Below are 12,649 nucleotides of genomic sequence, written 5' to 3'. Positions count from 1 at the left end.
GCTTAACCTTCCATCCATGGACCCTAAGTATACCCACACAATCTCAACTGAGAAAGGCCCTCACTATGCAAGAAAGAGCACGGGACACTATCTTGTCCTGTCGCCTAAGCATCCTGGCATTAGAGTGTCAACCATCCAATTGACTAGACCTTGGATTCCCTCCTAACAGTCTATCTATCCAATTGGTGGCTATTCTAACCTCTTGAGATCACAACAACATTAATTGCACTAAACCTACCCTGGCAAGAGATTTACATGGATATTGAGTGCCCGAACACCCACCGCTCGACTTGACAAACAAGACACCCTTCATTGAACCACCATGAGTTGACTAGGTTATATTTACTAGACTTAAGTTTTCTTTCCTTCTTGATTGCTTTTACTAATATAAATATCATATTTGCAGGACATTCCCACACACTCCAAACTTTATGTGTTTATATCAGCCCCACTTGGCTGTCCTTGATGATTCATCAATGTATCCATATATATTGATTATGTTCATAGATTTTTGTTCCTTTTACAAACAAATTTCCCATTCCTTGAGTGGTTATTGAATGTGAATATGATGCTATTCTTTGATTTAGAGTATGATTAACAAGGTGGAAGGCACATTGTTGTGAGGTAAGCTTTCCAATCTCAGAGACATAGATATTGATACCCCTGTACTTGCCGCTCTCCCGACCAATAATTACTTAATAAGTTATTATCATGTCACGAGTCAATATAGTAGGCTTGGCTCTCATAGGGCCATTCATATTTAAAAGGTAGGGATTGGTCATGCAATTATATGATCATGCTTATACGAACGCTTAAATGAAACTTAACATGTATAAAGTCAAAAGCATTTGTAGGCTTGATATCTTTCGTGAATTAGACCTGTATAAAATTTAAAAGTATTCGCAGGTTTGATATCTTTCATGCATAAGACATGTACAAAATTCAAAAGTATTTGCAGGTTCGACTATCTTTCATGAACCAAATGTAATATCATTAAATGAAAAATGATCAGTGGAGATGCGACTTGATAAGTATGAGATTCTGGTAATAAATATTACAAATGCTCCAACTAATAATTTATTGTGCATATATCAAAATTATGGCCACTAACAATAAACAATGGAATGGTATTGTGAAACAGTTGAATGTGTTAGTGAATGAGTTGAATCAAAATTAAAAACAGATTACAAAATTTATTTCAAATCCAAAATTTGAGTAGAACATGATATTGTTTTTTTCAAAGGGAGAAGTGTGATGGTACAATTACATTATTAGAGAGCAAGAAATTCAGTCAAAGCTCAAAGTCTGAATTTTATATCAGCAGTAGCCCATGTGAGGTTGTAGTTGCACCTGGTCTCATGGCAAAGTCTGAAAATGTTGTGGATAGAGTAATGGATGATAATGTGCATGTTTTTTATGAGATTGAGGAAGATCACATGGATATTGATAGGCACATTAGTTCTTATTTGCATGACAACGGTGAGGATTTTTGACACCATGATGATACAGTGGTAGCTACAGATGTGTAGGAATTCCTTTGGAGTTACAACATTTCAGTGCTCAGTTGTTGGACACATTGGATGTGGAGTGTGATTGGAATTCATGTTAGGTTGAGTTAGATGATACAATTGTTGGCATGGGTTTCCAAGATCATGTATTTGATGGCGATGCAATGACAATGGGAGTGAGAGCATGCGGTGTTACAATCATATCTGCAGCTACTTCCATGCTAGATGAGCCATCTAGTGGGGTCATCTAGTGAGGTAACCAGCAGCAGTACCTTAGTTGTTTAGATGTGCATTGATGATAGCACACATGATGTTGAACTTCATGAGGTGAGTGATGTAGAGACAACGTCATGTTATAGTACAAATCAACACATTGTTGAGGTTCACTTTGTTGAAAATCCTATGTTCGAGATGGATGCAACATTACCTTATGACAATCCGCTTTTTGAGGTTGGTGTTGATCACTCACCTAAGTGGAGTTGGACATAGTTTACACCATCTGTTGACACAGTTCAGTTTCCTACAACAGCAATTGGTGATGCTCTCGTATCCACAAATTATGATGAGGATTTGGCTACATTCATTGTAGTTACAGGTGTTGCTGATATAGTTGGGATGAGCACATTTGTTGAGCAACAGATGTTGGACGATGTTGTTTTGGGTAGGCTTTTGTTCAATGTTTGGGATCCTACTAGTGCATCAGGATTTCAGACATGTCTCATAGAGGAGTTCTGGGATGTGTACATGGTACCAAGCACATATGGTTTTACTTTTGACTCTCTGTGCATGATCTTCTTCAAGTGCATGGTTCAGTTGTGCATGTGTCAAATAGTATGTGTGGTAGCTTACTTTTCCCAGTTTGGTGAAGCAAGTTTTGCCAACTTACTGAATTGCTTCCCTATGAGATGTTCACTCATGCGACATCAATAGTCATTCATTTCAGGTTTGTTAGTTAGATTGGTGATGATGCTACAAGAGTTGGTTAGTGATCACAGGGACATTACACCATTCTACCCTTGGGACTTGGGTGGACTGATGTGTTATTTGTTTCTAAGATTGCTTGGGGACAAGTAATCTTAGGGAGGGTGGACTGATGTGTTATTTGTTTATGAGATTGCTTTGCCAACTTACTGAATTGCTTCCCTATGAGATGTTCACTCATGCGACATCAACAGTCATTCATTTCAGGTTTGTTAGTTAGATTGGTGATGATGCTACAAGAGTTGGTTAGTGATCATAGGGACATTACACAATTCTACCCTTGGGACTTGGGTGGATTGATGTGTTATTTGTTTCTAAGATTGCTTGGGGACAAGTAATCTTAGGGAGGGTGGACTGATGTGTTATTTGTTTCTGAGATTGCTTGGGGACAAGTAATCTTAGGGAGGGAAGATTGTGATGTCCCCATTTTTTGGCAAGTCTCAACAGTGGATTGAGTTAGTTCATCATAGCAACCCTCATGAGTTGACAGTGAAATTTGAGGGTCTCAGTAGTGGACTTACTATTTTTAGTAAGTCTAATTCAGGCAGTTGCCATATTTGGTTGTGCAGTTGGTGGCCCTGGTAGTTGGTCATCACTTGCATTAGATGGGGCTATTTATTGTACGAGCTCATATTTATTAATGTTATAAAATGATGTTGTGTTGATAAAGCTTCTTAAGTGGAGTTACATTTGGGAAAGTAAGTGCCATTTGGGGATTATAAATATGAGCTCGTTATGAAGGAAAATGATCCAATTGTCTATTTTCTTTTTGTTGTCTTGTGTGGGTTTTTTTGAGTTTGATTTCCAATTCCGTATACGGGTTTAATCGGGAGAATTGAGATAAGTTGGTGCTTTGAAATCACTGCTGAGGTATAGTGATTTGTTATAGGGTAGATATTTGTTGTATCTCATCTACTATCTTTACTGTGGTTGGGAGATTTGGTTGAGTTGAGAATCATTGTCTTCTACCGTTCATGTTGTGGCTAAGGAAACAAGATTTGTTCAATGATTCATTGAAAGTTAACGTGCTGACACTGAGAAGTTGATTATGCAAGGGTGATTTGAATTTGTCTTTGAGGAGCAACTGAGAATTAGTGTTGGTTGTAGCTGCACTTCAATTCACCAGTTGTCATATTGAGATTCGAGCTGGCTTCTTAGGTCTATGTTATCCTTGGGTGAGGCAGCGTTTGTGTTTGTTCTGCCCGTGTTTTACCTTTGAGGCTTTGCATATTTATTTGGGAGGACCTGCATTACATTTTGTGAACCTGTTTGGCAATTTCCCAAGGCCTGTGATCATTTGCTAGACGCCTACAACCAATTCATATACCCTGCGATTAATTGCTAGTGTCTGCATTTTCAATATCTTGGCTTGCATTTAATATTGATGCCTATGATCTATTTTGCAAGGACTGTAAAATCATAGAGGTTGTGTATGCAGTTGGAGGTGAATGTGTTGCGTGTTGGACAACCTGTTGTGTCACTGAGATAGGCCACATTAGTCACAGCAGTTTGCATTTCAATGGTGGAACTACATTTACATTTCCAAGTTCATTGTTACATTTTACTCAGTTGTATGTTCTTTAGTGATTGTAATCTGTGTTAAGACAATAATTGAAGAGGAATTGTTCATTCAACTGTTTATCATGTTTTTAATATCAATATGAATGTGAAGTTTAAAACTGAATGAGCGGAGAATTAATGTTACATTTGTTTTTTATTAATTAATCTATTAGAAGATTTGAGGATTCTTAAATTCCCCAGCTAACATTCTAATAAAAAAACTAAGATCCATGATTCAACCATACATGGGCATAATTGTTGATTAATGAAAGAAATTGATGCTTGTCTAAGCTATAACCAATTAGGGTTATTACAATAGATTTTAAGCTTTTTGACATCTATCAATCTAGTGATAGGATGACCGACAAAAAATGATGCAAATAGGTGTCTTGTCTTGTCAGACACTTGGAATAATTTCATGATGTATTTGCAATTTCATTTCGACAGATTGCATGTATTGTAATAAGATGTAATTGCATGTACTGTAACAACAAGATGTAATTGCATGTGATGGTATCTCCTGCTAAGTTGTAATTACATGGGAACTTTCACCTATGTAGTGATTGCATGTAATCAGATCGTAGGTGCATTAGGACCTGTAATCTTGAATAAGTCAAAGTAGGTTTTTGAATTAGTCAAAGTTTGTTGGATTTCTCCCACCTTTCTCTCTCATCTTTTCACCTATAAATAGAAGAGGGTGCTTATTGTAAATATTTCATTTTTTGGCAATGCAAGAAAAATCTATCAATCTATATGTGCACTCAAAGACTTTGTGATTGGATGTAGATTAAATTGTTTTCAATAAAAGATGCAACTTGCTTACAAAATTTGTGTTCATTCAAGTTGTTATGTGCCGACATTTTCTGAAATTAATTGTGAGTTTTATGCTTTGGTCAAGTGGGATTTGAGTCTAATCTTGCAGACTTTGAGTTGCATATTATGTTCAAAGTTAAAGTTCAATTTGAGTTTTTGGAGACTTCGTGTTGTAGAAGGGCAAATTGTTATAATTAATAGTGGCTTCAAATCCATAAAACTGAAAGACTTTGTGCTTCAGCGATTGAGTACTTTCATAGAAATTAGTGAATATTCAATAAAAGACTTTGTTCCTTACCATTTGTTCAGGTTATTAAATCTTTATTGGGGATAAGTGGAGAAGACTTTGGGTTTCTGCAACTGTTCCACCCATATAAAATAGATCGATGTCTTTTATGTTGTTCTTACATCAACTCACGAGCCATCGATATTATCATAGCAATAAGCATTTTTTGTTAAGTTTTAGTGTTGTTCTTAAGTCTGTAAAATCATTCCTGAAAAATGAAAATAGATTAAGAGAACCACCCTATTTTGTAACTTTAAATAAGTTTCTATTACAGCCACCTACGGTAAGAAAGGAGCCTCCCCTATTGTTGAGAGGAGAGAAATCTCATTTAGCGTTTGCCTTACATTACAGTTTTGCAAGCTGTGGTCACAGTGACATACAAAACTTTCAGCCAACATGTTTTAACCACATTTGTAGGTTTCACCAATGTAAATCAGTGGTGTGTGTTTACAAACCATCAAGGATGTCCTCGTGAAGAATGATTGTTGATAGTTAACAATTTACTCTCTATTTTCTTAGATAAGCATATTTCATTGTTCAAAGGATTGTAGCCAACCCAGCTAATCCTCAAATGATAAACCCATCTTTAAATTAAAGTTATTTCTTTATATATATATATATGAAATTGCATTAGAATGTTATTCACTCCACATAATCTCACACATCCCTGCAAATGATGTGTAAATTGTCATTTCTACATTGCATTAAGATGAAATCTTGAAAGTAAATTTGAATCTAGTTTGTTTGGTAGGGTTACCCACCTAGGTTTTGTAGGGCCTCAAGTATAGGAGAGATCTTGTGTTTCTCTCTTTCATTGGTCATCAATTCAATAATCTTGTTTATAAATATTCACAACCTCTTAGGGATTAGATGACAGACCAAAATTCATGAATGCAGATGTATTTTAGGGGGGCATAAATGACAGTAAACATAACACTAACATAAAAAAGCTACCACAAAACAAAAGAAAGATTCAGAACTGAAGCAAAGTTCTTTTAATCCGACCAGTCAATCATGAAGTCTCTGTTGTCTTTATCAATCAAGGGGCACATCTTTATAGAATTATGTAGTGACTGTACAATGAGAAACAAAGATATATCTGGAAGATGGAATTGTTAATCTGTCAATGCCTATTACAAGGTTGGATTAGTGCGGTAGAACTGTTTATGCTGAGTGGACATTTTATCAGGATGTAGTTATGAATAGTGACATGGTCATGGCTATACCTCCTTCATGAAGTGACATAGGCACTATGGTTAATCCAACCATAATGACCACAATAGTGGCTATGTCACTTCAATCACTACTACTCTGAATCTAGGACTTTTTTTCTGCTTTGCCATAGCTTGGCCATCATTTCTTCTTTTCTTATTTCTCCAAATCTTGTAGAATAAACCATCCAGTTAGAGCCAAAACATCTAGATCACTCTGCCACTTCCTCAATGCTGAAATTTCTCATCATTAGCTCAGATCTGCATAGTAAGGTTAAGCTATGTTTATAATTCTATCCGATATTGTCGCCTGGATCCCTTATGAAATGATTCAAAATATCAGCAAATTTTTAGAATCATTTAAGTAATTAATGCTTTGAGCAAATGGTTAAAATGTATTCAGCCCATAAAGATGTTCTTGAATGTGATTGGAGTTTTGTGCTAAGTTGCCGGTTCAAATTCCGGTACAGATGCGGGTTCGAAATTTGCAATTTTTTTGGGGGTTGGGTTCAGATTCGTTTTGGGTTCATCTGTACAAAAATATATGTGTATATATATGCAACAAGAAGTAAGTCTATACATCACAATGCTAACAGTAAAGCAACACAGCAAAATACACCACAACATCTATGTTTTAGTTCAACATGATATTAATTACATCATTTAGACATACATACAACATGATGCACTTGCTTGGTCACATGCATGGAACATATTTCCATATCAAGGGGAGAGTTTGAGAATGTAAGGAATTGTCAAAAGATATGTCCATTTATCTGAAATTTTTTTTTGAATCGGTTAGAGAATTTCTAACCAAGCTAAATCAAAAGTTGAGATTCAAATTTTAAGCCCCAGATTCAAAGATATCTTATTTTTAAAGAAATTCCTCTATAATTGTCAACTTGGATTTCCCCTGGGTAGCCCAAGGTTACATGGGTACTCATACCCAAACCCTTGGTATTCGTAGCCACGTACCCAAGTACTAGGTATATGTATCCTAAGTACCGGGTACTCGGTGCTCGGTGGAGAGCATCATAGCTAAAGATCTTGATTAAGATATCTGATTTTTTTCAGTTTTTCGCTTGCGTATTAGCATCAAGCTTAATTCAGTACCTAATTAGTCTGAAACTTTGATACAATATTAATTAACAATAAATTTGATCACTGTTCAAGTCAGAAATTTATCATGTGCACTATATCATTGTCATATGATTTATAATTTTATTGTTCATGTTTAAAGTCTGCCTTCTCTGTTATGCATCTAAATGTTTATCATATATTATTATTACAAACATATATAAAATCTGAAATTGAAAACAATACATTACATTTGCAAACTTTGTCATTGTTATTGCTTTGAAATACCATTGTTATGACTCATAATTTCAGTTTTTCTATAAATATAAAACTATAATTAAAAATAAAGTTTGAAATACCCAAGTACCCCTGTCCCCTATTATGAAAAATAGTCGTACCCGTACCAGTATTGATACCCTAAGTACCCCATGTACCCTCATCCCCGTGCAACCTTGGGATTTCCTCTTTAAGCAAATGTTCATTTTCATTCACAAATGCATAAATGACATATAGACCCATCGTTTTTGGTCTTTTTGGTGGTCACCTTAGGATTGGGAGGATTGAATAGACCAAATTAGGCAAACAAAATACTTTAAAAAGTCTAAAAAAATGTTTTGAGGCCAAATTCAGCCGAGGTTCAGACGTTGGGCAACAAATTCTTCAGAATTTGCTGCAGATTTTGTTTGGCTTCCTTTGATAGAATTTGCAGCAAATTTGTAGTTTTGCAAGAGAATCTGGGGAGAATTTGACAAGGACCAGACTTTGTACAGAATTGAACCAGACTTTGAGGGTTGCTAGAGAGAATCTGGTAGCTTACGTTTTGTGATATATTTTTTGTTTGTTTTCAGTGACTAGAAGTGAACATGGAAAAGAATTTACTCTGAGCACGTGGCTATATTCTGCTACAGTCAATAGAGTTTTTGGAATAGAACCTAGTATTGATCTTTTGGGATTTGTGAGTCACTATTGTGTATTTTTGTTGCACGTTGTAGACACCCAAAGTACTTCCATGGTGCACACAGTCCCTTTTTCCAAGTCAACTCCATAACCTAGTCCTAATCAACCAAACTCATCTAGCGCAGATCCATTTCACCTAAGTTATTTTACACTAATGTATATAATCCTATTATTTAACTAATCTCTCTTTCCACTTTGTCACAATAAATAAATAAAAATTGCTTTTTTCACCTCATACATGGCTAAAATAGTTAAATTATATTAGTATTTAATTATGTCTAAAGCCCCTTAAAATGTTTCAAGAATCGGAATACCTAAAGGCACTTGTTATTATAGTTCCATTATTCTCTCCACCAAGCCCAAGATTATAGCCATTCTAGATGCACACATCCTCTATTTCCCTCATGGTTTCAACCACTTACTATGATTAGTAAGCTCATCCGAGCTATTCACAATTTAAAACCCTCAATCTCCACCTTTCATCTTCTCCTTCATCCTACGGGGATCCTGTCAACCATCCTTCACATTGATCTCATCTTTACTATCCATTCTTCATTCCAAATTCTATAAATTGAGCCACTCCATCAACCATTCCAAGAATCCATCAAGTTTGAGCAAAGTATATGCTGTCAAATCAAGTCATCCTTAAGAAAATGAGCATCTACATATCAATTAGTCAAGGAGAAAATCATTAAGCAATGGAGACTTTGGTAACATTTGAGTCAGGTTTTTGATGGTAATGCTGTTTTCACACTCTTTTGTTGAGCTATATTTGGAGGTTTTGTTTTAGTTTGCACAAGAACTTGTTTTTTAGTTTGATTCTATTGTATTCAAATCTTTTGACATTACACTAGTAATTGTTGGATGGATCACACAAGGTTTCGAACCCAAGTGAGTTCCACATGAAACATAATCATAGGTCTTGTTCATTAGGCCAATGGATAATGGAATAGTCTACCTTGAGTTGAAGATTTGGTTCACAATTGATGTTCAAGCCACTTCTGAATCAATCATCTTTATGTAACCAGATTGTAATGCACCATTCTTTCTTACACAAAGATTGGCTTCTATGTGAAGATGTGGGAAAAATTGTCAATGCTCCCTTGGGGATTCCTAATAAGGGACTAACCACCTCCTATGGATTCTATAAGTCTAGTGATTGTATTGGATTGACAGGTTGATCTTTTGACGCAACAAAAACCCCACTTATAATAAGTGGTATTAAATTTTGGTCATGGGTTTGAATCCTCTTTGGTAACATTGTGGGGGAGATTGTTGGCATAATGGTCAGCACTCCCCTAAAGATTTGTGACAAAGGACTAGCCGCCACCTACAGATTTATAAGTCTAGCGGTTCTATCAACATTGACAGGTCGACCTTTTGGTGCACGACAACCACACTTGTAATAGATGCAACTTGAATAGCATTATCTAATGAGGATCTTAGGTTCTTTTGATAACCATGGCAGGAATTGAAGTCCCTTTCCATGTTTTTGGCTATCTTGAATCCTTGACTACAAGTTAAAGCATGATTGTAGTAAATAAGATATGTTAAATCCATTTCCAAGATGGTATAATTGACTTGAGCTTTGATATATTTCTTTAAGTTTATTTTCCATAGTATTTGAGCTTACAATTGTAAAACATGGATACCTTAGTTTTATAACTACAGCTTTTAGTCCAGAAACAGTACAAATAAATTTAACATGGACTGTGTAAACTTAATTTCTGCTCATTTATTTTGTTAGAATACTGCAGCCACTTCTATTAGCAGATTAGATTTTATATTATAAATTTGGTTCAGGTATACTTTTCACTTGATGATATCAACCATTTTAGTTTACAAGTGATATGATAATTTTGGATCAGCTAAAAAACATGCACTGAACCGTTCATTCAGTTTTTCTTCTTCCTCATAGGAACGCTAATTGTTTTTAAATTTCCAGTTCATTTTACATATTTACACCATGTGCAATTCAACTTTTTTGGCAAATTATAGTTTTGTTAAATAGTTATGGTCTTGAATGAGTACAATTAAGCCTGTCCTTAATCAGACTAAATATTTCATATCATTGAATGTGCAGTTTGCTATTTGTTTGTTATTGATAGGTACACGTTATGTTGAATCTTGATCACATTCAGGGTTTTCAGGTTCTGAGTATCAAATGTTTCTTGTGCAGGGAGGGAAGACCACATATAATATATTCTTCTCAGGAGTGTGAGCAGGTCCATATAATTTCCAATTTGACAGTGAATTATGGGAAACACCCATTAATTTTCCTATCTGCAGTCTTACCGACCAAGATGAAAATTGATGCGCTGCAACTCAGCATGTAACTTTGTATTATTAATATCTATCAGCTGATGACTGCCACCTTTTTGGATATTCCTGTGATAAGCTATCTGTATATTGCACAAAGCTGATGGTAAAACCCATCTAGAGATGCCCGATTCATGGTATAATAATTTTATACTTAAGGGATCTCTGGATACTAAATTATTAATAATAGTATACTATGTTCCCTATTGGAAATGTGGAAGCCTCCCTATATTCCGAGAAGAACGCCTGTTGAGTTATCAATATGAATTCATCTCCCTCGGTTTTTTTTTTAAAGCTATCAACTAGCACTTAACACCAAAAGGAGGTGCAATAAGTCAAATAATGCATGACTTAAAGATAATTAACCATTGCACATTTTATACATTTTCATAATATTAATTAGTTTAAGCATGCTTTTCAATTAATATTTATTTGTTTTGGTCACTTTTGACGTACTAAAGGCTGAACTTGCTCAAGTATAGAATAATCTTATATGAAGTATATAATATTGCACATGTGGGAACACTTTTCCAATAAATGTATTCCTCCTCTAATGAAGTGGGTCTTTTGAATGTCCAATTTACAAGAACTCAAGAAGCTTACCTTATATAAAATTTGAAAATTTGTGCTTGGGAGCTGATTGTGCTTCTAAGTCTTGTACTTGGGCAAGAAGAAGTCTCATTCGCTCTTTTGTTGGAGTTATGTCCTTAAAATATTCTCCTTATATTGTCAAATTTTGTTTTTCTTCCACATCTTTTTTGTGTAGATAAGTTTGATAACCCAACTCCAGTTTTCAGCTCTCACTCCTTAATATCATCCATGTGTTTGTTGAAGTCTAGTAACACACTTTTGAACCCATTATTTTCACATTATTAACATTTTGAGGCTAACTGAAAGAAGAACCCCATACCACAAAGGATTTGTCCCAACATGAAGAAGCCACATTCCACAAGATTCACAAAGGAATAAACCCCAACAATATAGGGAATAGTTTTATGGAGACACCAACAGGATCCAATAACCCCCCTGTTGTACATGAAACTATCACAATCTGCCACAACTCTAGCCATCATAAATCCAGAGTCCCTAATGAGGTGCCAAATTTTGGACGACAACACCAAGCAAACGATGGCAGAGATACACAAAGCCGACACCAATAGACACATTTGGACACCCCATGAACCACCACGTTTGTAATGACAAAGTCTCCTCTAAGGAAGAGCCCCTCATAGACAATAGTTTAAGTTGACATTCTGCTTCAAATAATTGACTCTAACCAGTTTAAGAAAAATCACAACCCCACATGCATCCTTACATTAATGTAACACACATTATATCAAATTAGGACGTACTTAATTACATTTTCCTTAAACCTTCTTAAGTAATTCAGTGGTAAATGAAAACGTATTATATGCCACCAATGTAATCAATACCTAAGGCATTGCGAATGTGAACACAGAGCACCCGTTGGGTAAATGTTGTAATTTTTTCTTTGATTAAATATAAAAAATAGAACTATGGTATAGGAGTTGCATGGATTGCTGCGCATACAATTGAAACTCTAGAATATACTCCAAGCTCCTTGAAGATTTTTTTTAAATTTCACTATCCCATCTCATTTGTACATCATTTTAATGTGACAATCAGTTGAACATTTTTCTTGGCAGTTTCTCATGTGATTCATAATTAATTGAAAGGAGGCCATCAAGCTATTTGTCGTTGATTCCAAGATACTATGTTTTCCTTTCATGTGGAAGCCATTAAAGGTTGTAAGGCGTGGCGAATAAAAGTACCTAGAAACCCGGCGGCCATTATTATTAATAGAGCTGCTTATAACTTAAATCCTCAAATCTGGCAGCCTACATTCTGATTTCATGATATCCTAGTTTCTCGTCTTTCACATTAATTAGTCCTCTCTTGCATTGTATACTTTGGCC

General features: G+C 35.3%; 1 protein-coding gene across 2 annotated transcripts in view; it reads left to right on the top strand.

Annotated features, from left to right (window-relative positions):
* Positions 1 to 10,925, top strand: part of LOC149567339 (metal transporter Nramp3.2-like) — a 32,473-nt gene extending 21,548 nt beyond the window's left edge. For both annotated transcript variants that reach the window (XM_089820516.1, XM_089820515.1), the window contains one exon: positions 10,573 to 10,925. In XM_089820516.1, the coding sequence (XP_089676642.1) occupies positions 10,573 to 10,614 (42 nt within the window). In that variant the 3' untranslated portion in view covers positions 10,615 to 10,925. The remainder of the gene's footprint in view (positions 1 to 10,572) is intronic.
* The last annotated feature ends 1,724 nt before the right edge of the window (positions 10,926 to 12,649 follow it).

The sequence above is a fragment of the Cupressus sempervirens genome, chromosome 3 (assembly GCF_028749045.1).
Source record: "Cupressus sempervirens isolate cs-2001-9-10 chromosome 3, ASM2874904v1, whole genome shotgun sequence".
NCBI lineage: Eukaryota > Viridiplantae > Streptophyta > Pinopsida > Cupressales > Cupressaceae > Cupressus > Cupressus sempervirens.
Note: the sequence above shows the minus strand (reverse complement) of the source record. Positions and strands in the feature narration are given on the sequence as shown.